At 37.7% G+C, this 25,835-nt stretch overlaps 1 protein-coding gene across 1 annotated transcript in view; it reads right to left on the bottom strand.

The window, feature by feature from the left end:
• Window positions 1–3,887: 3,887 nt before the first annotated feature.
• The window catches only part of scara5 (scavenger receptor class A, member 5 (putative)), a 40,061-nt gene continuing 18,113 nt past the window's right edge, over window positions 3,888–25,835 (bottom strand). Inside the window, exons 6-10 of the mRNA XM_056481233.1 lie at window positions 25,356–25,436; window positions 22,374–22,481; window positions 15,683–15,748; window positions 5,137–5,325; window positions 3,888–4,882 (exon numbers count right to left, since the gene is read on the bottom strand). Of these exons, the coding sequence (XP_056337208.1) occupies window positions 4,749–4,882; window positions 5,137–5,325; window positions 15,683–15,748; window positions 22,374–22,481; window positions 25,356–25,436 (578 nt within the window). The 3' untranslated portion in view covers window positions 3,888–4,748. The remainder of the gene's footprint in view (window positions 4,883–5,136; window positions 5,326–15,682; window positions 15,749–22,373; window positions 22,482–25,355; window positions 25,437–25,835) is intronic.

The raw sequence follows: 25,835 nt of genomic DNA, 5'->3' as shown, positions 1-25,835 counted from the left end.
GCTCATTTCTTACCTGTTTGACTTTATTTCTGTCAGATGTTCACAAAAGTACAAATGACATTTATTGAGAATTTACTGTTTTAGTTATTTACATTTTACAAAAAAAAAAAAAAAAAAAAAAACATGTTTCCCACATCATGTCACCATCATGGAGAAAAGTGGTTGATTTACTTGCGCTCTTTGACTTGATCACTAATCTTGATATATCTATGTTATCAATGTTAAGTATAAAGAGCAAATATGATCAGGTTGATTGATTCCTATGCTTGATATGAGTTACTATGAAAGAGTATATGTTTGATTTTGCAAATTAAATTTAAATAATTGTTTATCATTTTAGAAACAAAATTCAGTCTTTTTCAAGAGAATGGACCTCAGCTGAGGGTTTTATACATTTTTATAACACACTGAGCATCTGAGTCACTTTAGAAACACAGACATCAATAATCAGCGTATCTATCTCAACAGTGGTTAGAGATTTTATTTATTTTTTTGGCTGCAATGTATGCTAAGAGAATCAAACAACAACCATCCATAGTTCCCAGCATGCACTGCAGGAAAAAGAACTCACCATAGTTGAGAAGCACACTCTGATTCTTTATGTCTGTGTATTTTGAGTGTTTCAGATGTGTTTTATGATCTGAGAAAAGTATTGCTGAGTTCTATGTTCTTGATACAGTGCTCCTTATGTGATAATACATTATTCAAACTTAACAGGTCAAAATTAATATACTGATTTGACCAGTGATCAAATCACCACAGAATCAATTATCCAGAGCACAATTGTTCTCTTTATGCAATATTTGCCACAATGCACTATTTGGCAAACAAAGAGAAACAAACTTTAGAAATCGAGTCAGAGTCCAAGTAAAGTAACTGCTGTTCTCCTCAATGGTGACACCTTAAACACAAAAAGTGGTGGTGTTTTTTTTTATTGTTAATTGTTAAGTAAAAAATGACTTAGTTCTTAATAATATCACTATATGGAATTTTTCAGAGTCTGGCAGAAATAAGGCCAAACAGGTTGGTAATAAGTAAAGCTGTCGTTTGTGGAGTTGCTCAATGATCCTCTGCTGAAACTTTTGAGAGATTTGATGTGTTTTATTTCAGTTAATTTCATCTACAGTTGTGACTGAAATCAGTTGTAATTTTGTGTTTCTCTTCTGTTTCTGCTTATTAACAGCAGTTGTTCATCATCAGTGCTCAATCATCACTTAATTAACCCCATCATTGTCTCATTAACTTTAACTCTGCTGTTGAGTACATTTTACTCAGTTTAGAGAGGGACCAAATGTTCTCTGAATTGAGTAATTTTTACTCTGAGGATTTTGCTGTGTATGTTTCCATCCAAAAATGTGAATGAACTTTATGCGCAAAACTGGATTATCGCATTAAAGACGTGCGAATAAATCAGCGTTTCCATCCAACGAGTCAAAGCGAACAAAATCGTCACTTCCTGATTAACTGGCGCCACATATCAACAGTAAAAACGGAATTTGCTGCAGTAGGAGAAGCTGCGTCAATCTTTTCTTCATCTATTAAAGAGCCCATATTATGGGTTTTTGAAAATGCTCTTCCATGTAGTGTGTACCACAGCTCTAAGTGAAGTGAAATATCCAGCTAAGGCTTAAATCTGTAAGTGTACAGTGTTTAAAACTATTGATTCATCTATAAAAGAGTCGACTCATAGTGCTTCAAACGAGTCGCCTTGATAACGAGTCATTAGGTGTTTCGCGATGACGCAGCCACGAAACACAAGCCTCGCCAGTAGTTACGCGCGCAAACCAGGGAGATTTGAAACCTGCGGCCCCGCCCACTAACACAGAAAAAACACTAGACACACACACACAGACGCCGCCGGTCGAATGAAGTCACGCTGTGCTCAGATGGATAATATTGACAGTCTCTACCCAAAGATGAGTTGTTAACCTGGTACAGTACACGCGGTTACTCTTTATATTCTCTTATCACATGTAAGCCACGTTAAAAACGCGACGCGTGCCGCTTTGTTTACGGATTTAACGTTAAAGGCTTTTGTGAGCTCGCGTTCCACTGCCGTTTGTCGTTGCTATGGCGATCGATCGTAAGCTAGGAGACAGGAGACTTGTGTCACTTTCCCTAGTTCTTCTGAGGAGCGTTGTGTGTGTGTGTGAGAGAGAGAGAGAGAGAGAGAGAGAGACTCGCGTCGCTTTCCCTAGTTCTTCTGAGGAGCGTTGTGTGTGTGTGTGAGAGAGAGAGAGAGACTCGCGTCGCTTTCCCTAGTTTTTCTGAGGAGCGTTGTGTGTGTGTGTGTGAGAGAGAGAGAGAGAGAGAGAGAGAGAGACTCGCGTCGCTTTCCCTAGTTCTTCTGAGGAGCATTGTGTGTGTGTGTGTGTGTGAGAGAGAGAGAGGGAGAGGGAGAGGGAGAGAGAGAGAGAGAGAGAGAGAGAGACTCGCGTCGATCTCCCCAGTTCTTCTGAGGAGGGTTGTGTGTGTGTGTGTGAAAAAAGCCTTACACTATGAAGCGCCTGTGCACTGTGACTACTTTTATATAGTTGATTACCAGCTGGGCATTTCACTCTGTCTCGTGCTGAAGCCTGTCACTGTCGACCAATCGCAGCAGGCTGTCATCGGTCCAATCAGCGCAGATTAGCTTCGCGCTGAGGAGGGGGTTGGGAACAAATGAATCGCTGAACGATTCATATGGGAGTCGTTGGGATAATTAGGTAAAAATAAATGCAGATTATAAGACCATCAAAGTGTTTTATGACCTTGCATGCATATTAGACTGTTGTTGGAGACCCTTACAACCTAAATATGACCCCATTTCATGTATAATATGGGCTCTTTAAAGGATTTGCGCTTCAGAAGGCAATCCTGACACACAGGGAACACGCGGTGGCGTTTGAAGGTGTCAGACGCTCTTGATTCTGGAGGTCATTAATGATATATTAACACTAATACTCGGTAAGGCGTTTTAGAATGACTAAAACAACCGTTCAGATGTTTTACAGTGTGCTCAGCCTGCTGGTTTGTCCATTTAAGCACATTTTCATCATCACGTTGTTTATGCGCATTTTCAAAATTTATGCGCATCATTTATGCGCATAAAAATAGGTGGATGGAAACATAGCTAGTGATGTCATTTTGAACACAGCTTCATGACGAAAGCAATAGGTGACCTGTTATTTAAAAGTGGAATTCATGTTAGGTCTCCAAAGCTTGTGAAAACAAAAAACACTGCATACGTTACGTTAATGCTTTCAATTGATAGTAGGTTATTTATTAAGTATCCACTGTATATGACATGGGCCTGCTGGTTAGAACATTTCTGCAGTGGTTTGCATGTGTCCAATTGTAAAAGTAGACTTTTCAAAAAATTAAACAATATCCTACTTAATAATAATCATCATCATCATCATCATCAACATTATTAAAATTCTTATAAAATTTTTCGTTTCCTAATAAATAATACATTTAAATTTTATTTCTTAATAAATAGCCTAATTATTTATTTATTTATATGATTTATATATGATATTAAAATACGTGTTAGCTTTTGTGAGTGATTTTATGTTTGAGAATAGAATATGTAATATTCTCAATAATATTTGTAAAGGAAACATAGTCCCAATATGAGCCGTTTACATGTGTTTCAATTAATATGGAAAGCGAGTGCATGTTTTTACCAAAACTAATATTGGATTTTATCTTTAATGTGTGTTTGTGTAAAACAATATAACAATAACAATATAATAATATAGAGTTCTTCTCTAAAGAAGTAGTTCCTCAACCCCCTTTTGAGCATCATTATGGGCGTTTTACGCTATAACTAACGTGGTTCCAACGATGGATCTGCGACTGAGAAACTATGGGTTTTGGGACACTCGTCATTACATCGTTCTTTTCCCAAACGATACATCGTACTATGACAGTTCAGCTGCGAGTTATGTCGTTGTTTGGGAAACGCACCCCTGATCATCACATGGTCAAAACTTTTAGTTTAAAGCAACATCTTTTAAACTACACAAATCTTTAACATTTTTAGTTAAACGTTGTGAAAAATATACTAAAGTTTAAAGTGTGTTCGTAGAAATCTTTGGAAAGTTAAATGCATCTGTCTGCACACAATGTGAACTGCATCTGGGCTTTCATAATAAAACCACTTCTTATACAAACCACACACATACAGTCCAAGCAGCAGCGTAGAAGACACACACACACACACACACACACACACACACACACACACACACACACACACACACGCACGCACGCACGCACGCACGCACGCACACACACACACACACACACACACACACACAGCTGTAATGATGTTTCTACTGTGCAGACTGTATTCTCTCCTCTCCCCCTAAACTCGCTCCTCAGCAATCAATCTACACTTTTACATCTTCACTATCCTTCATTCTGTCTGATTCATGAGCTGTATAACCAAACAAATGTCCCCACAAGGTCAAAATGTACTGGTATTGCTATACTTGTGAGGACATTCGGTAGGAATACCAGGACTACATCTACAAACACACACACAGAGACATATATGTCCCTCTGTTTGATGGATATGGCTGGAGTGTTTGGCTATGGGCTGTTTGCTGGTATGCTGACACCTCTGTCTTTCACACAGTCAGGTTCATACATGTAAGTCTTCTGCTGTATAGACGAACACAACGCTGCTTCCAGCTCGCCGTAAGTCCTCCAAACACACTGGTTGACTGTCCATTCTGCATGATGTTGAATACTCGAACGGGTTACACGTTACAGGTCACCCCTGCGTCCTCTACATGACCGCAGTTGGTTTTTCCCCATCCCGAGAACTTACACTGGTGAATGGCGTCCTCAGTACCAACACACGCAACATCGTCCATCCAGATTAGCCCAGTGCCTGAAAGACAGACAAAGCAGACCTCTCATCATTCATTCATTTTCCTTCACATTAGTGCCTCTATTAATCAAGGGTCGCCACAGCGGAATGAACCGCCAACCTATCCAGCATATATTTTACGCAGCGGATGCCCTTCCAGCCGCACTCTCACATTCACACTCATACACTACGGCCAATTTAGCTTATTCAATTCACCTACAGCGCTTGTGGTTGGTCTGCGGGGGAAATGCTGTAAATATTTCAGTGACTCTGACCTTGTCCGAATCGTCCCGTCTTGTGTATTTCTTTGGCACCGCGGTATCCCAGCATCCTGCACACAACGTCCCCATCCTTTATGTCCCAGACGTCGTCGCACACCGTCCCCCATCGCAGCTCATGTAGGACCTCCACCCGGCCCTCATGAGGCCCGGAGCCGTTCACCAGCCGCACCACAGCATCCTCAACTGAACACACACACAGAGACTCTACAGTTAATTTATCACAACACACGTCTGACAGAGAATATCTTACACAGCCATAGGGGGAATACCAGTGTAAGGTGTAATGACTTACAAAGTGTCTTGTTTTAGGGATTCATTTTAGGTCATTACAGTTACTTATAATCCAAAATACTCTTTTTAAAGCCAAACATGAAACCCTAACGTATCAGCATTTGGCTTGTTTATTTGACATGGCAAAAACCTTTAGGTGAGATCTGGTGTGGATCTGATGATCTTCAAAACAAAATATGAGGAGAATATTCCAAAACTTGCACCATTCGATTTTTTTTTGTAGGCACTGAGAAACATAGTTAAGGTGTACTAACTCTATAGGTGGCGCTGTTGAGTCATTTTGCACACTGAATATCAGACTTTTGGCATGCGTGCATGGTTTCATGAGTTTTTGATCATGTTTCAGTCCTCGATTATGTGATTCATAATGAAGAAAACACAGCAACTGAGCCATCCTCAGAGGTTAAACCCAAATACACTGCAAAAAACTGGTTTTCTTCCTCAGAGTTTTGGTCTTGTTTCTAGTCCAAGAAGCATTTTCTAGACATGCAAAAACATATTGTGTTGTTGTTTTTTTAGAAATAATTAGTCAGAATGAAGTTTTGGGGGAAAAGGGTAAGTACAGTAATGTTATTTCAAAGCGAAAACATGATTATTTTGCCTCCCCATTGGTAGATTATTTTGCTTGTTTTAAGGAAAAACAATATTTGGACAATTCAATTTGTGTTTATTTATTTTTTTAGGGTTTCATCTTTATTAGATAGGAAAGTAGAGAGAATTGACAGGAAAGCATGGGGAGTAGAAAGAGGGGAAAGGACCAGCATAGGATCACAAGGTGGAATTGAGCTCAGGTCGCCACAAGCACTGGTGTGCATGTGTTGACACACTAACCACTACACCACCGGTGCTAACAATTAATGTTTATTTCTACAGCATATTTACAATTTAGAATGTGTTAAAGCAGCTTAAAACAGAAGTTCTAGTAAATTGAAAATGCGTCAGTCCAGTTTTTTTTATGGTGGCCATGAAGTGCAAAACAACATTAAAAGTGAAACACATAAGAAGCTCAGGACAAATTTACATTTTGGAAAACGTTTTTACCTATCATAAGACACAATTACATAGGAAAAACCAAGGATGAAACAACTTTACATTTTAGAAAAAAAATTAACAAGACGCAAAACACTTTTACCAGTCCCGAAACAAATTTACATTGACAGATTCTTTACGGAGAGGGAATGTACCACACACTGGAAGTGACACGGTGAAAGGTGTTGTTGTCGCTGGTGGTGAGCGCGGTAAATTCGTGTTGTGGAGTACACGGCGTAAATAAAGTTTACGGTGACCGAACATGGACTGTGGTCGAGGGATGTTTTGCCCATTTTGTGGCAAACACATGAGCAGCTTAACGCGGTTTTGCTTTACGTGTGGTCGGTGTTTCGAGATTCTAAAGGACGCGGACCAGACAGAAACACCAGACATACTGCATCAATGTGTTCAATATTTTAACGAGGGCCACTCGTACGCTGTAATCATAGACATGGTCAAGTCTACACAGTGTAAACATCTGCTTAAGGACTCTTAAAAGTAAACTGAACAAAGCCGGTGTTACGGTTTAACTGGTGTCTGTGTTAACTGGTGTCTCTTTCCAGAGGTACACTATTCACGTCCGAGTTGTCCAGAGTCGTCACTTTTTCACAGCAACAAAACATGCCCATACCGAATAAATATTCCTATTACTTGGTGTGTGTCATTGTAAACATTATTGATTTTAATATTTGTGTGGCAGAACAGTATATAACCAAAATTAATGTAAAGAAATAATTATAATTGACATGCTATCAACGGGATTCGAACCCAAGTCAAAAAGTTCAGCACAAGTACAGTATTATACAACCTATCTGAGCTATTCAGGACTACACGTTAAGCTTGGTTTTGATCTTTATCAGCCAACATATGTCGTGCTTTGCTTGTGGACTCATGTTAACTTGTTTCCATGTACTTGCGTTTACATGTTTCTACATACTCTCACGCTGATATTTTCTCAGAATAGCTCTAAATGACAAAACGATGTTTTATCGCAGTTGGTCAAACCATGAATTTTTATAGTTGTAGACTCATGTTAACCTGTGTCTACAAAGTCACACACGAGCTGGTATTTTCCAGTGTGTGGTACATTCCCTTTCCGTAAAGAATCTGTCAATGTAAATTTGTTTCGGGACTAGTAAAAGTGTTTTGCGTCTTCTAAATTTTTTTTCTTCTAAAATGTACGTTTGTTTTGGGGCAACGCAGTGGCACAGTAGGTAGTGCTGTTGCCTCATAGCAAGAAGGTCACTGGTTCGAGCCTCGGCTGGGTCAGTTGGTGTTTCTGTTTGGAGTTTGTGTGGAGTCCTCAGGACTCCTGTGTGGAGTTTCCCTACGTTCGCGTGGGTTTCCTCTGGGTGCTCCGGTTTCCCCCACAGTCCAAAGACCAGCAGTACAGGTGAATTGGGTAAGCTAAATTGTCTAAAGTGTGTGTATGTTTCCCAGAGATGGGTTACAGCTGGAATGGCATCCGCTGCGTTAAACATGTGTTGGATAAGTTGGTGGTTCATTCTGCTGTGGTGACCCCGGATTGATAAAGGGACTAAGGTGAAAAGAAAATGAATCCTTGGTAAAATAGTTTTTCCTATGTAATTGTATCTTATTATTGGTAAAAATGTTTTCCAAAATGTAAATTTGTCTTGAGCTTTAAAAGTGTTTCACGCTTTGTAATGTTGTTTTGCACCTCCCGGCCACCGTAGTTGACGTTCAGTTTAGTTCAGTTCAGTGTAGTTCAATTTTCACAAAACAAGAACCAAGACTAGAAACAAGACACAACTCTAAGTAGATAGACACTTTTTACAGTGTAACTAAAGGAACTCCCCTTTAACCTGCAACAGCAATCAGAAAAGATGATTTGAAATCTGGTGTGGCTTTCACACACTGGTTCTAGATACAGATGTCAGGGTCAAATGATCAGAACGCGCTCATACAGAATGATTTTAAGGGTCAACATTTAAACCTTCCTGATGTTTAATGCAGAACATGCTGAGCTCTGCAGATCAATGAGATACTACAGTCAGAAAATATGTCTTATAAATGTGTTACAGCTGTGTGATTCCTGGCAGTGAACACACACACACACACACACACACAGCAGATTGAAGCCACATGCATGGGCCACGGAAAGGGTGTGTTCAGTTTAAGAAAATAAGTGCAGAGAAGGAAAATCTTGAACAAGTGCTCGCTCAGAGTCCACACCTGATGCAGCTTTAAAATGAGGAATGACATCAGAGTCTGTCATGAGAAAAGCAGGACCGATCCCCAGGGAAAAATGGGCTGTGTCCAAAATCGCCTACTAATCAAGAAGGCAGTGGCGCCCCAGAAAATGTTCTTAGGGGTTGCCAGAAGAGACCACACCAAATCTTGAGGTGGCACACAAAAAAATAATGAATTCTGTGTAATGTTATATTTTTGTCACTGGTTAAAAAAAAGTGGTTTAAATTCATTTAATTAATTACTCTTGAAATATTGCAAATTATTCCTTGAAATAATTTAGCACGTACCTGCATGTGCAAACCAAATAAAAATTTATATTAATTTTAAAAGCACTTTATATATATATATAAAGATTTGTATATATATATATATATATATATATATATAACTTTTCAGTTATTTTACACATACTTTTATTGTACAGCATACAGTATATGCCATGTCGAAAATTTATGAAAATCAATTAATCATTAAAACAAACAAATGAACAAACTGAACAAAAAGAATTACTATATACACACACACACACACTCACTATTCACCTTATTCTTCGCGTATGAGCGGGCGCAGCCATTTGAATCTTTTTAGCTCAAGACTACCGGTCTCATTCACGTCCATTCATTTTTAGAGGTTAAAAATTTGTAAGTCGCCTTGGATAAAAGCGTCTGCTAAATGACTAAATGTAAATGTAAATGTAAAAACAGCTCGTAATGCTGCTTTATGTTGCAAACTGATCTTTTCTTATTATATTATTCTACTCTTTAAGTATAATCATGCAAACACTTGTTTGTAGAGTGAGTAGTTTGACCGTATTATTTCTAGTCATTTCTCCCATAGGCAACTGAATCGGAAGTCCTGAAACAATCACTAAAACGAGCGCACTTCCGCATTGTAGAATAAGGTCAATACAGACCCTAATAATATCATTTATCCATATTCCATTTTGAGCCACACCATTAACACAGCTTCTTCTATTGATGTACCTTGAGGTAAATATTAAATTGCCATTGCAGTCTATTGAAGGGGTGTGCGTGCTGTCAACGATGATCAGGGAGGGGGAGGGGCAGTGAATCAGCTACATCAGTGGCACCAATCAATCCACAATAATTTAGTGGCTGCTATGTATTTATTTATTTATTTTTTTAAATAGTATGAATTTACAAAAGTACATTTAAATTAATTATATTAACAACAAAATCATATTGGGGTGGCCAGAGTTTTCACAGGGGTGGCCGTGGCCACCCCTTGGGGCCGCCCCTGGTTCTACATTTGAATCTGAATTTACTGCATTACCGTTAGAAAAGTGTGTTCTATATAGTATGGATGTGAGCATAAATGGAATTGGGATGTATTACAATCACTCTTTGTCGTTATCAAATGACCTACCAGCGTCAGTTGCGTTGCTTCACTCCCATTCATGAATTCTCTCACATTGCATCATGGGATAGCGTAGCGTGGATGCACACTTCAGAATCTCGCCTAAAGTAGTAGATTATCCGGGTACTTCTCACATACTGTTTTGTGAATTATATGAATTCGGACATACAACTCAGCTCGCATACTGTTTTTTTACATACTATATAGTATACAAGTGTGTGATTTCGGATGCAGTCATAGACTATAGCATACACAAGGTGTGTCCCTCCTTTATAATTATTATTATTATTTAAATTCAGACACAATCATGACCCTTTGTTGTAATCTTCAATGTGTTTTTCACCCCTTCCAAGGACATCTCTTTGACTATAGAATAGACAAGATGTGTCGCTTGTAATCTTTGGAGTGGAGAAAAGTGTAACTGTCAATATGGACACTCTAGTGAAGGAAGCCCTGCCTCCTAGTACAGCAGCCAGTGCCAATTTGAGACGGATCTTGCCGTATCCTGTTCCGGAAAATATTCAATGCTTTGGGTTCTGGTATTTATTTTAATAGACACACACACACGACGGCCCTCAGCAATATTTTCAGCCAATCAGCTTTCTTATGTTTACAATCACTCTCATTGGTTGGTGATTATTGTTTCGTGCGCAGTAAGCAGGGAAAATAAGTAAATGGCATAGTGGCCTACCTAAACAATATTTGTATTTTCAAAATGGCAAAGAGGCATGCATGTTTTCATTTTTAAAATCAAGAGTAAATCTGATAATGAGCTTGATCAAAGGAGATCTCGAGAAACAGGATAGCGGGACTCACTTGGCACAAAATAGTGAAATTAACTGAATAGAGATTGTTTATACGTTTTATGTTTGTAGCTACATCATTTTATGATCATGACTGACCTGACGTTATATGGCACAAAATAATTAAAGACTGTTCAGAAATGTGACGCTCTTTATTTGCACTATCACTGTTTAATGATGTCATGCTCCGGGAAAACTGAAATTATTTGGTGGACGTCGGTCACGGTAACTTTTATTTCCTGGTTTTGGTCAGGTTTATTCATTTACAAATTAAGCACTGACAGCAGCCAATCATTAATCGCAAGGGGCTTTGTCCAGACACATGTTTTTATGACAGTTTCTGCAGCTTCATTCTTATGAATCATGTAGGGTCAGCAAGTGCACTACATTTTCAGCTAATACTTGCTTGAAAAAATATGAGAACTATATCCACATAAAGCTTGAAATTTCTACTCCTAAACGAACCAAATATACTTAGAAACAAATGTTCTCTGGATTTGTAATGTGTTTGAAACAAATGCAAGGTTCAGTCAGTCCCATCTGACCTCATGAATTCCTGTCTCCGTGTTCAAATGGAAATCACATGACGGCAAACATTGTAAACAAAGCAGATGTCCTTTTAGGAGAAGATCTGCAGACAGGGATAGGTTGGAAATAATTTCAGAAGAGAAACCTGATTCTTCATAGGACGCTAATGTGTCACACTTACGTTATTTATTGTAGTTATAGTTTGATTGACAGGATGATGATCAAGTCCTCTAGAAACAGCCAAAAAAGGAGGTCTGTGTCGTGATTTGTTCCCTTCGAGTGCATCCTGAAATATTGTAGTTATTTTGGTCGTGATTCGGACATTTTAAAACCTAATTTAAGGCACAATTGTTGTTAAATTACACTGCTGCTTCCAGATATGAAGTTCAATCATAATCTAGGCAAACAGTTTTGGAGAAATTTATGTCTCCACATTCAAAGAGACAGGAGCTGTGCTTGTATGGCTGAGAGGTGTATCAAAGATGGCCACCGAGTGACATGACCAGAGACCTGTGCTCTGATGTGCTCGAATTGTTATTTTTAAGATTTATTTTTGGTGTGTTATTATAACAGTACTTTACGACTGTTTACACATCTTTGGTTAAATGTCAAAGCTCAACCAGACATGTTTTCATCCTATGACATTGATGAATTCTTAAAAAATGCCCCTTAAATGCTGCAATATGCTTCTGCTTTACTGAAACCTGGCAAATATCAAATGATTTCATAAACTGTGACCTGCTCAAGTCATCTGGATACAGTTACCTCCCAAAGTCACATTGTGTCTCCCTCACATTTCCTCAGGTCCCGCTGTCCTCCCAACAACAACACCAATAGTTTACCATCCTGCACCAAAGCACACAGCTGGACTTCTAGAGAAAATCTAGACAAAAATCTCAGTTTTGTCATTAATTGCTCACAGTCCTGTTAGTCCACACTCCTAAGACTTTTGTTGATCCTCAGTACACAATAGAAGACATTTCCAGAAAGGTACACAAAGGTCCGGAAAACATCACTTAATTGGTCTGTGTGACTCCAAGGGTACAACTTTAATTTTATAAAGCAACAGGATCGATTTCGTTGCACCAAAAGAAACAAAGAAGAAGAAAAAAACAAACAAAAACAAAAGTACTTCATAATAAATCAAGACACAATAGACTGATTTCACGCGGCTGCCATTTTTAAAAGCGAAATCGAGGCTGCGGTGGGAAGAAACCCGGAAGTATCGTTGGGAGTTACATTAGAACGTTGTGTACTTGGCTGTATATCTTATCAGCAAATAGAAAGAGACACAAATTTATCATTTCACCGCCTTCTGAGTGACCCGAAGGTTCGTTCTGAATGAATGGTGAAAATATAAAGGGATATCAGAGCTCATTTTCAGCTAAGTTAAGGGAAACGGCACTAGTTAGCTAACGTTTTCTTTCCCAAACACACGTTTTAGATGCCATTTATCAAACTCAAGTTAATGAACTGATTCTTTCACTATATTAGACTTGTCACGTTACTGAATTAAAAGAAAATTTGTCAATTTCCCGCTAACATTTAAAGCACTGTTGATGGCTTTCTTAAAACAGCGCTGATTGGCCATTGTGTTCACGTGCTCAACAGATATGCTTGTGATTGGCCGAGAAGGTCATCAGTTCACCCTCCGCTGTTTACTGAGCACAAACACAGCCGAGCGATCTGCTTCGCGCTTGCGCTCCAGTCTCCGTGTATCTGTGTTTGCACTGGGTGAAGAGCAGTAAACTGAGTGCAAACACAAGATACATGGAGACTAGATCGCGAAGCAGCCGTGAAGATCAGTCGAGTCATCCGCGCTCAGCGGCGCTTCAATTTTAACTTAGCGGGAATTAGACTGTTTTAAAACTTCAGTACCGGGACAACACGAGGGTGTGCTACAGAGGACTGCAGTGTTTATCGCTCACCAAGTTACATAGGCTGAAGCAGGGAAGCGTCCCCTCTGTTTACCTGCTGCCATGAACTGAAGCCTAGGAGGACACTTGAGCATATTACTCTTACAGAGCTTGTGATGTTGTTTGATGCTAAATTGCTTTTAATTGTTTAAATTAAACGTACTGACTGATATTAAAGTGATGTTTACACCATATCTCTATTTTGAAATCTCGGCAACAGCTGGAGGTTTGTAGTCCACAGCATGTCACTGCAATGTTTACAGTGCTGGTCCTATACTTCCGCGTTTCTTCCCACCACAGCCTCGCTTTGGTTCTTTAAAATGGCGGCCGCGTGAAATAAGCGTATAGCTAGGTGAAGTGGAGAGCTAGTGATGGAGCCAATTGGGTGGATGGGGATGATTGGGAGGCCATGATAGGTAAGGGCAGATGGAGGGAAATTGGCCAGGACACCCCAACTTTTTACGAGAAGTGCCATGTGATTTTTAATGACCACAAAAAGTCAGGACCTCGGTTTAACACCTCATCCAAAAGATGAGATACACGCAAAACTCTATGAGAGGAGAATCATGAGTTTAAAAAAGTATATGCATTTAGACATGTCTCAAGTGTTTGCAACCAGAGCATACTGTATTTTATTACCTACCATTCGAACACTAACCCTAGTGTACATACATGTAATTAATTGATATTACCCAGTATTTAAAATAATAAGGCCACTTTAAAATTCAATGCAACCAAAAAGAGTACATGATAATATAAATGATGACAGACACAAAAAGACGATGACACAAAATAATGTTGTAGGAATTGTGCAGATTATTTCATGAACATATGAACAGTAAAGTACAGAAATATGTCCTTTAAAGAAATATGTCTGTGTGTTTCTCTGACCTATCTGAAAGCGAGTTTAAAGCAGAGCTCTACATTCTTCTTTGCAGTCACAAATCTGTTATCTTGGAGATCTGATTTTATTACAGCACTGATCTGTGGCCTGTTCTGCTTCTAGGTGTTGAAGTTCCCACAGTCGGGCTGATGATATACAGTATGCTCTGGAAGCAAACACTTGAGACATGTCTACTCATGAATCTCCTCTCATAGTGTTTTGCGTGTTTGGTGTCTACATTCCCACAATCGCTATGTTGTAGTGACACAATGTTGGGTTAATGTTTTTAAATAAATTAAAATGACACTTTCTAACCCAACAGTTGTGTTTGTCCATATTCGACCCAACATTGGATTACAAAAACCAAGCATATTTTAGACGATATGACTTGCATTTTTAAAACACCCTGCTAGAAGACATGGATTGTAAACTTCCTCCTAATTTGGGTTCACTTGCTATGTTTCCGTTCACATATTTTTATTTGCATTTTGGATTATCGCATGAACAAACACTTGATTGAAACGCCAAGATGTGCATACATTCTGAAAATGTGCATAAAAACCATACAGTATGTGCACAACTGTGTAGGATGAACTTCTTATCTGATAAGGAAAAATGTGCATAAACTATTATGAAAACACTTTTACAGAATAAACTCTGTACATGCATTTCATCAGTATATGCAGCCTGATCTCACGAGAAAACGTAAGTATTTTACATTTTCACAGTTAAATTCGTACGAATTCGTACGTGTTCAGTCGTACGAAATGGTACGATTTTAAAAAGGAGGCGTGGCACCTAACCCCGCCCCTAAACCCAACCGTCATTGGAGGATGAGCAAATCGTACTAAATTGTACGAATTAGATCGTACGAATTCGTACGAATTAGCCACTAAAAAAAAAGTTACGAATTGCCGTGAGATTGTGTTGGTATATGATACGTGATGTGATTTAGTTTTTGACAGATGCATTAATGGAGTTTACAGCAGATGTTTCCAGCACATTGTAAAACATCTGAAATGTTGTCTTGCTGATTTCTAAAAGGCCTAAGTCATCAGTCCGTCATCACAGAGCTTCAGTATTATTATTCTATTATTATTCCCTCCAGAACTGTCTTGAGCATCAGTCTGTGCTCCCAAAGAGTATCTCAAGCCTCCAAAGGCCACCGCATTGCATTAATTGCGTTTCATCTTATGAGGTTCAACTCATTTATTAGAGAAGAAAAAATCCACAGTGGCTTCTCCAAACTCCAAACGCATCAAACTACACTTCCCTGACTTATATTTGCTCCAGTTTATCAGGAAGTGATGATTTTGTTCTCTTTTGGAGATTGGATGGAAACACTGCTTTATTCACTAATGTTTTATGCAATATTACAGTTTTGCTTATAAATCTATTTTGCATCTTCAGATGGAAACACAGCTAATGACTGATTGGATTTCAATCCTTCAAAATACCGAACACAAGATCAGTCAAATTAAATAATTAAGTAAAATGTTTACCTATTTCTCCTCCTTTGTCTCCCCGCTCTCCCTTCTCTCCTTTCAGTCCTCGTTCTCCTCTCACACCTGGAGGTAAAGCACACAGTTATACGTTTACTACAGTACAATTGTCTTACAACTGTTATCTTCCGATCAGTTGAATAATTCAAGTTACACAAGTTTGAAAAAAAAAACCTGAGTGAATGCGTTACTAATAATAAGAGTAACAAATAAATATTACCTTCTAAAACTTTAAATGGCTTACAAGGAACTAAATGAATGACCCTGAAGCTTGAGTATAAACAATATGTTTAAATATACAAGTATAGCAGAGTCTACACCACAATTACAGTACAATGAGAACAACCACACAGAGGATTAATTTTACTGGAAGAGGGTCTTTTTACAATGAAACATAAAAATGTTTTTAAATGTTTTCTTTCCACAAGTTTAGCAGTCCTAAATTGAAGACTGACATCCCATTTTTTTGTATGATTTTCACCTACTTTGTGAATACGGGCTATGATCTTTCTAAAGAACCTAAAGCTACGAATGAATGGCTTGATTTATTTATGTTTGATTACTTATTACTCACAGGGAATTGAGGATTTCAGCATGGATTTTTACATTTTCATTTTATTTCAAGAAATAATCAATGATCCCTCTTATTTAAATATTTTTGTTATAAACTTATATTCATTTCGTATTCTTCAGGAAACAAAACCACAATCATATCAGCTCAACATCTTCAGTGTGTAAATCTATTTGTCGTAAATGTGATTGATGACTTAAAAAGAGGCTGGAGGGAGTAAAGTGGTATTCATAAATTTTTATAGCATAACAAAAATGATGTGCAATTTAAAGGGCTCCGATTTTGGCCTTTTTACAAGATGTGTCTGTGCAGTTTCAGTTCAAAATACCCATCAGATTATTTATTATACCCAGGGCCTGCCCTGTACATTTGGGGTCCCTAAGCAGAATAATTTTGGGATCCTACCTTGCTCTAAATGGTGGGGTATTGTCATTGCAAACCAGCCCTACTGATTTTATTGCTTATTGAAAACAATCAATGAAGCAGAGAAGCAACGCCTGATTTCTTCTACTTAATAACTGTCTAAATCATTTGGAAATAGCACTATTTTGGTCAACTAGCAGCTTCCTAAATGAAAAATCCTTAATAAAGGAACCAGTGATTCCTACTTTGCGTCCTTTTGGAGTGTTTAAAAACATATTCGATTAATTTAGCAAACAGATTAAAGATCCTATAAAAGATTCTATTTTTTTAAAATATATAAATTCCAAAAGTAAAAACCCTGCAATGAACCGACAATTAGCCAAAACTGAAAATGCATCACTTAGTATCAAAATATACATTCTGATTAACTCAAAAAACACTCCAAAAATCCAATAAAACACTTAACATTAATGCAAATATTGATCCATAAATAATAAAATCAATAAGCAAATAATATAAACATGAAAAAATAATATTATAAAGCAACTTATAAAAAAGAAGCAACAAATACTGGGTTAATGTTAATACTCAAGCACAAACTTAATTATTCCCTTCAGTCACCTTCCCTGTCCCTTACATTTGAGATGCAGGGTCCAGAGTATATATTAAACTATGATTAATTCAATTAGGACATAACTTTTATAAACATGTCTAATTCCAATTTCCAAAACAAATCAGGTATATAAATAGGGCAGGCAATAAAGCAAAGGCCAAGGCTGTGGCTGCACACGGATTTGCTGTTATGCGCTTGTGCCTTAAACGCAAATGCTGGTTCTCTGTGCCCATTCTCAGGGTGTTTCACTTCAGGGAAGAATAATCAGGGTCAGATATCATGATAAACACAGTAAAATGACAGACAGCAACTCAGGCACGATGAAGCAGAGACAAAAAATAATAAAATAAAAACAATAAGATGAATTAGCCACACATAAATGCTCTTACAGTGTTCGCTGTGGTAATTCCAGCAGCTATGAATTCCCTAGCTCAAAAGGTAGAGTCCGAAATGCTTTAAAATCACAAAGTGCAGCACTCACTGCTTCTTGAAGTGCAGTTTGATCATAGAGAGTTGGACTTGGAACAGATCTTTTAATCCCAGTTTCTTTGCAAATCCTGTTCTGTGGACATGTTTATATGTGTTACTATGGAGACATGTTAATACGCACTGCTACATCATGATGTATTCGGTTTCTAAAGCACAGAGATTTGGATCCTATTTAAGGGTGCTTTCACACTTGGTCCAAATGCCTGGTCCGAATCCAAGTTTGATTGTCTGGTATGTGTTCACACCATCTTTTTTCCTTCTGAACCCTGGTGTGTTTGCATCATCAAGCTGCTGTTTTGTGTACAGCTGTTGCTAGGTGACTGCCATGAAATCAAAGTGCCAAAATGGAGACGTCCGCATATCACAGTCATTCTGCTTTTACTGAATCTTTTGGTTTTGTTACCAAAACCAAAATACAGAGAGCCACTTGCGTCTATCTGCTGCAAAAACATTAAAAAGTTTAGAACATAACACGATGTCTGCAAAAGTCGTTTTTGGTGGAGACAAACAGACATTATCACTGTTTGCACTGGGTCAGTCCCGCTTGTCACCAAGGTAGGTAATTCACAGATACACACACACACACACACACACACACACACACACACACACACACACACACACACACACACACGAATGAACGTTATAAAAACTAAAGTTTGTTGTACAGTTGGCGGTTCACTTCCATTATTTGGTAAGATTGCACTCATATCAGAAGTAAATCGAAATATCAGAGTAAAAGTTCGAGTTCGCATGAACCATACCCAACACTGTAAAAAAATCTGTTATTTTATGTTTTTTTACCAGCAGCTAGGGTGCCGAAAAAAAAACGTAAAATAAGGGCCATTAAATTACAGACATTTACCGTAAAAAAACAAACAGTAATTTACAGAATTTTACTTAAATTTAAAATTCCTGTAAATTTCTGTAATTTACTGTCTGTTATTTTACAGTAAATGTCTGTAATTTACTGTCTGTTATTTTACAGTAAATGTCTGTAATTTACTGTCTGTTATTTTACAGTAAATGTCTGTAATTTACTGTCTGTTATTTTACAGTAAATGTCTGTAATTTAACAGCTGTTATTTTACAGTAAATGTCTGTAATTTAACAGCTGTTATTTTACAGTAAATGTCTGTAATTTACTGTCTGTTATTTTACAGTAAATGTCTGTAATTTACTGTCTGTTATTTTACAGTAAATGTCTGTAATTTAACAGCTGTTATTTTACAGTAAATGTCTGTAATTTACTGTCTGTTATTTTACAGTAAATGTCTGTAATTTACTGTCTGTTATTTTACAGTAAATGTCTGTAATTTACTGTCTGTTATTTTACAGTAAATGTCTGTAATTTACTGTCTGTTATTTTACAGCAAATGTCTGTAATTTACTGTCTGTTATTTTACAGTAAATGTCTGTAATTTAACAGTTGTTATTTTACGGTAAATGTCTGTAATTTAACAGTTGTTATTTTACAGTACATGTCTGTAATTTAACAGCTGTTATTTTACAGTAAATGTCTGTAATTTAACAGTTGTTATTTTACAGTACATGTCTGTAATTTAACAGCTGTTATTTTACAGTAAATGTCTGTAATTTACTGTCTGTTATTTTACAGTAAATGTCTGTAATTTAACAGCTGTTATTTTACAGTAAATGTCTGTAATTTACTGTCTGTTATTTTACAGTAAATGTCTGTAATTTAACAGCTGTTATTTTACAGTAAATGTCTGTAATTTACTGTCTGTTATTTTACAGTAAATGTCTGTAATTTAACAGCTGTTATTTTACAGTAAATGTCTGTAATTTACTGTCTGTTATTTTACAGTAAATGTCTGTAATTTAACAGCTGTTATTTTACAGTAAATGTCTGTAATTTAACAGCTGTTATTTTACAGTAAATGTCTGTAATTTACTGTCTGTTATTTTACAGTAAATGTCTGTAATTTAACAGCTGTTATTTTACAGTAAATGTCTGTAATTTAACAGCTGTTATTTTACAGTAAATGTCTGTAATTTAACAGCTGTTATTTTACAGTAAATGTCTGTAATTTAACAGCTGTTATTTTACGGTTTTAAAATATTAAATAATAAAATAATGGATTATTTTTACAGTGCAGACCACCTCTTTCAGGCGCACTCGGGTACAGTTCATTCTGTTCAAACCGCTTCCAAAAGTTGATTTTGCATGATAGGAGCCCTTTAAAAAGGCATCATAATAACTTTACTCTTCTTAGCCATACTCGTGAACTTGGCCAAACCTCACTGATGTTTCCCAGCTGTTAGCCACACGATGCGAAAACATGAGACGTGTCTCGCAGAGGACCACAGTCAGCGCTGTCACACACCAGCACGAGGATGATTCTGTTACAAAAACAAGTTTCTAATGCCCGATGAACGCCAAAACGAGGCAATGAAAGGGTGAACGATTGTGTGGAGGTTGGGGGGAGATGAAAAGAGAAAGGGGGATGTGTGCTGCTCTGGAGAACATTAGGGGAATCATTATATATTTTGGAAGGTGTTTAAGCAACAGCGCATGTTCAGAGAATGAGATCAGTGGGTTGGAGCTTGAGCTCAGAGTTAATCTAAGCTAAAAAGTAAAATTAGACACAAGCCTGAAGTCTAATTGAGCAAAGCTGTGTTACAAGCCCAGAACCACATGCCCTGTCCAAAGCAAGGTTCCAGTCAAAAGAGGATGGATCGTCTGTTCGTAAACACTAAACTTTTGTTCAACATGAAACAACCTTAGCTAAATTTTCACAAGATGTAAAATAAGTCACTGATGTCCCTTAAGTGTGTGTGTGAAGTTTCAGCTCAAAATATCTTACAGATAATGTGTTATAACTAGGGCGAGACAGAATCTGCGGACGTTTTTTGCTATTTCTGCTGAGAATTTAGCTAAAAATCTGCAGATTTCAGCGGAATTATTTTGGGAGTCTAATAACTAAAACTTTAATATGTGAAATAAAAAATAACACCTTTTTAACTTTTATTTAATGTTTAAAATTGCAATTCCAATTCTATTCACTTTATTTGGTAAACAAAGCAAGTCTGTCATATAATCTCTCTACTAAACGACAGAAAGTATTACTGTAAAAACTGCATTGTTCATAAATCAGATGAATATTTTCATATTAGTCAATAATACTACTGTAATTAATTAAAAAACTGAATAAATATAGATTTACACACATTTACTCAAGTAAATAAACAGAATTAATGATGGGCTAGAAATCTGCGGAATTTCTGTGGAAAATCTGCGGAATTCTGTGGAAAATCTGCGGAATTCTGTGGAAAATCTGCGGAATTCTGTGGAAAATCTGCGGAATTCGGTGGAAAATCTGCTGAATTCTGTGGAAAATCTGCGGAATTCTGTGGAAAATCTGCGGAATTCTGTGGAAAATCTGCGGAATTCGGTGGAAAATCTGCTGAATTCTGTGGAAAATCTGCGGAATTCTGTGGAAAATCTGCGGAATTCTGTGGAAAATCTGCGGAATTCTGTGGAAAATCTGCGGAATTCGGTGGAAAATCTGCTGAATTCTGTGGAAAATCTGCGGAATTCTGTGGAAAATCTGCGGAATTCGGTGGAAAATCTGCTGAATTCTGTGGAAAATCTGCGGAATTCTGTGGAAAATCTGCGGAATTCTGTGGAAAATCTGCGGAATTCGGTGGAAAATCTGCTGAATTCTGTGGAAAATCTGCGGAATTCTGTGGAAAATCTGCGGAATTCTGTGGAAAATCTGCGGAATTCTGCGGAAAATCTGCAGAATTCTGCACATGCAGATTCCGTGTGGGCCTAGTTACAACTCAGAGAAACTGACCCTTTTAGGCTTTGAGCCAAATTGTGTTGTTTTAGTGACTGTTGCTTTAAATTTAAAATGCTTTCTTCAAAAGAGGGCGGAGCTACAAAGGCCAGTGCATCGGCATAGCAAATCCCAAAATTCTTTTTTTTTTTTTTTTTTTTTTACATTTTATTTAGAGAAAAGAAAAAACAAAAGACAGGAAGGGAAAAAATAGAAATAAAAAACAAAGAACAACGCAGTTGTCATAAAGGTTACAAAATCAAGTCATAATACATTTGACACCCATTATCACAAAGTGTTTACAATGACATATTCAGACCATTTTTGCCAGTACTTGTTACACTTTTTTTAATCAAATCTTAAGTAAAAGTCAGTCTCTCCATACAGTGTATTTCCTTTACAATTCCTATCCATTGAGCCCTTGTTGGAGAATCAGACTGAAACCATTTTCGAGTTATGGCTTTTCTGCTACTTACCAAAAGGATTTGAATTAAGTATTTGTCAATAGTTGGAATAATTTCTGGTATTTTCCCAAGGTATAATGTATTAAATGAGTATGAAAATCCCAGTAGATCAGCAGTTTCTGAAATACTCAGACCAGCCCGTCTGGCGCCAACAACCATGCCACATTCAATGTCACTTAAATCACCTTTCTTCCCCATTCTGATGCAGCAGATCATCTTGACCATGTCTACATGCCTAAATGCACTGAATTGCTGCCATGTGATTGGCTGATTGGAAATTTGCAGGTGTACCTAATAAAGTGGCCAGTGAGTGTAAATAACGAAGACAAATTTCATCAAACACTTGTCATTACCTTGCTCCAAAACACAAACACTGTAAATGTCTAACCTTTGGGTCCTTCAGGGCCGACCTCTCCTTTATCTCCATTGTGTCCATCCTGCCCGCTTTGTCCTGCTAGTCCACGAGGACCCTGAATGCCCTTTTCTCCAGTCAAGCCTTACCCAAACAAAAAAAAAAAAAGGTGAGCATTTAGTGTGAACAGATACCAATAGAGGTCTGTTTACGCACTTCATGTGTTTTCTCTGATTGGATAGCTTTCTGATTTGCAAAAAAATTTGACCCCATGAACAGATCTGTGCTAAACGAATATTCAAATCCTGCTCTATATGCAAATTTAACTAGGGTATGTCAACTAAACCATCAGTTACACTGCATTTTATTTCATTAATATTATTTTTTTACAATAACATAAGCTATATATCTTATTGGGCATTCAAATTCTTTGATACGTAGGCTGTAAAACATTGTTAAGTGCACAAGGCATGCTTCATGATCACGTTCATTACAGGCTAAATGAAACATCTATGTTTGTCGTACAGATTAGTGCAAGACATCGTTCAAAACTGTAAAGGGTTTAATTCTTCACACTTTATTTTGATGGTCGTTTGTTGAATTTAAGTTACATTGCATCTACATGCCAACTAATTCTCATTAGATTATAAGTAGACTGTTAGGTTAGGGTTGGTGTAAGTTGACATGTACTTGCAAAGATTCTTATAGTCAGTTAAATGTCTGTTGAAGGAGAAGTCAACAGATATTAAGCACAGTCTATGCATAACACTATGTATAAAGACTTTACAAATATAATTAGCACAATACAAATAAATCAGATTTTAATACGAATTTCAACAAATAAACACCCTCAATGTGTTCATGCTGTTATTTTTATTGTGATGTTTACTTTGACATTTTCATTTAGGGTGGGGGATGGCGCAGTAGGTAGTGCTGTCGCCTCACAGCAAGAAGGTCACTGGTTCGAGCCTCGGCTAGGTCAGTTGGCGTTTCTGTGTGGAGTTTTGCATGTTCTCCCTGCGTTCACATGGGTTTCCTCCGGGTGCTCCAGTTTCCCCCCACAGTCCAAAGACATGCGGTATAGGTGAATTAGGTAGGCTAAATTGTCCGTAGTGTATGTGTGTGTGAATAAGTGTGTATGTACCTGAGGTAAATAAGTTATTTCTCTGAACTTTAATAATAAATCTGTGTAAAATGCTGCACTTCCCACTTCCAGTCGCAATGACTTCTGGGACTTCTAGAGCGAGGGCTGCCCTCAAGTCTGTACCAATGCATCTTTGATATCAAGAACACATCCGGGAACTTTCACGCATCCTCTGTACTTGCGGTCTTGAGCATTGGAACTGAACTTTGGCAGTTAATGATGATGTTACACGAGAACACGAAGATGCAAGATCGCTGAAGAACGCATAATGAGAAACAGCCTATATCTTAGAAACCACAAACCATGAAACCATGAATTTAAATTCTTTCAGGTAACCTTTTGTCTTCTATGTCTCTAGATGACATGTACCAAAAATGGCATGGATTGGACAAGTTCTTTAGGAGGAGTTTGAAACTGTAGGTTTATCAAAAAACTCAATATGGTGGAACAATATGATGGTTTACAAGAAAAATTCCAAGAATAAAATGTTAAGCTTCACTCTTAAATCTTTGAAATTGTGACTTGGTTGTGGAGAATTAATAGAAAATGTAAAATTATTTAAAGCGCCCCCTATGGTCCGATGGGGGTGTGTGGGGAGATTTGGCACCATCTCGCCAAATTTGGTGTTTCTAGTGTTGCGTTGGCAGGTGTGTTTGTTTGTGTGTGTTTGTCTCTCTCTCTCTCTCTCTCCCTCTTTCCACCTGCAGGCCCCGCCCTAATTACCCTGGCGACGTGCCCTGGGATTGGAGGAAGTAACCCAGGGCGTCCTTTAAAAAGAGATCAACGGGCGTAGGGAGACAGAGAGCGAGTTTTGTTGGCGTGTTGTTGAAATTGCGAAAAAGTTATTCCTGTTGTTGAGTTGTTTCCGTTGATTGTATTTCTCGTGCTGTTGTACTAGTGTTGACTTTGTGTTGTATACCCATCCGTGTTTCCCCTTCCTATTATTTTTGTTTTGGTTTGTGTGTTTGTTGATAGTTAATATTGTAAATATATACACGGTAAGAGGCAGTAGGGGTTGGACGCCACTTTTCTTTTTTGTAAATATTTTCACCTGTGTTTTCGTTAGTCAGGGAGATAGGTGTAGATTTTGTATTTTTATTTCTGTTATTTTATTAGGTGTAGTAAGTTTCATTTGGGTGTTTAGTTAGTGTATTTTTCTGTTTATTATTTTATGTGGGTTCACCCCGAGGTATTTGGCTTCACGTTTTTTTTCTTGGTGATAAAAAAAGAAAAGACAAAAAAAAAGACAAATAAAGAGACCCTATATAAAGGGGTTATTACAAGTGAATTTTATTTGTCGGGTGTTCTTTTATGTTGCGGCCTTGACCCTAGACCAGGGTCGTAACATAAAGTGGGGGCTCGTCATTTGTTTTTGTACAGCAAAAACGTTTTTTTTGAATCCTTCTTGTGGACGCGCAGTGGGTAAGTCATTTCAATTTATTCTTTGTTTGGCTGCTTTCTTTTTGGTGTGGAAAGGAGTAGCGAATAGTGTTGTGATCTACAGTTTTGGCTGGCCAGACCCCTTTAGGGAATAATTCAATATCAGTATATTTCAGCAGCATTATTTTCTATAATTTTTCAATATTTTGATATAATTGAAACATAATAATGATGTTCAGGACACAGTGATGTACATCAGAGACGCTCAGCACTCATCAGTAGTTTTATTGCACTGAAAGCACGCTGGAGCTTTTGAAAGCAGGAAAAGTCCCTGATATTCCACAATTTGGGCCAAAAACTATATTAAATTGTCTGTGTATTCCAAAGTCTGGAACAGACCTTTTATTATACCATGATATTCCAGATACCCCGTGACCCATGGGAACCCTGTAAAGAGTGTATTGACTGTGTGTGGTATGCGTGTGTTGCAGCACCTCTTGGTCCAATCCAACCAGGAATACCGTCTGGTCCCAGGGGTCCAACATCACCCTTCTCACCCTTCGGCCCTGGTGGTCCTAAAAACAAAGAAAAACAAAAATCAGGAGATAAGTTTAACTAGTGGCTCCAGAGTCATCTAACAACACATTTCTCCCTTCTGGCCTAGACAACCAGGCTCTGTTGTTGTGTGCAGTTTTGTTTGTACAACAGAGAACACATGTTTACCCAGTGAGTGTGTGGCGTATCAAGAGAAGGAGAACTTTAACTAAAGCAACTACTTCAAAAATGAGATTTTTGATGTTAAATAACACCCTGTCCTAAGATTCTTCCTTTCATAGGTTGGTCACAGAGGTCATCTCAGACATTACTTTAAAAAATACGATATTGTACTACAATGGTTGGAGTTTTCTAGCAGAATAAATACAACTTCACCAACCACTTTACATTTAACACTTAAAGGGCACCTAGTTTACCCC

This window comes from Danio aesculapii, chromosome 20 (genome assembly GCF_903798145.1).
Source record: "Danio aesculapii chromosome 20, fDanAes4.1, whole genome shotgun sequence".
Lineage (NCBI taxonomy): Eukaryota > Metazoa > Chordata > Actinopteri > Cypriniformes > Danionidae > Danio > Danio aesculapii.
This window is presented reverse-complemented; position numbering and strand designations above follow the sequence as displayed.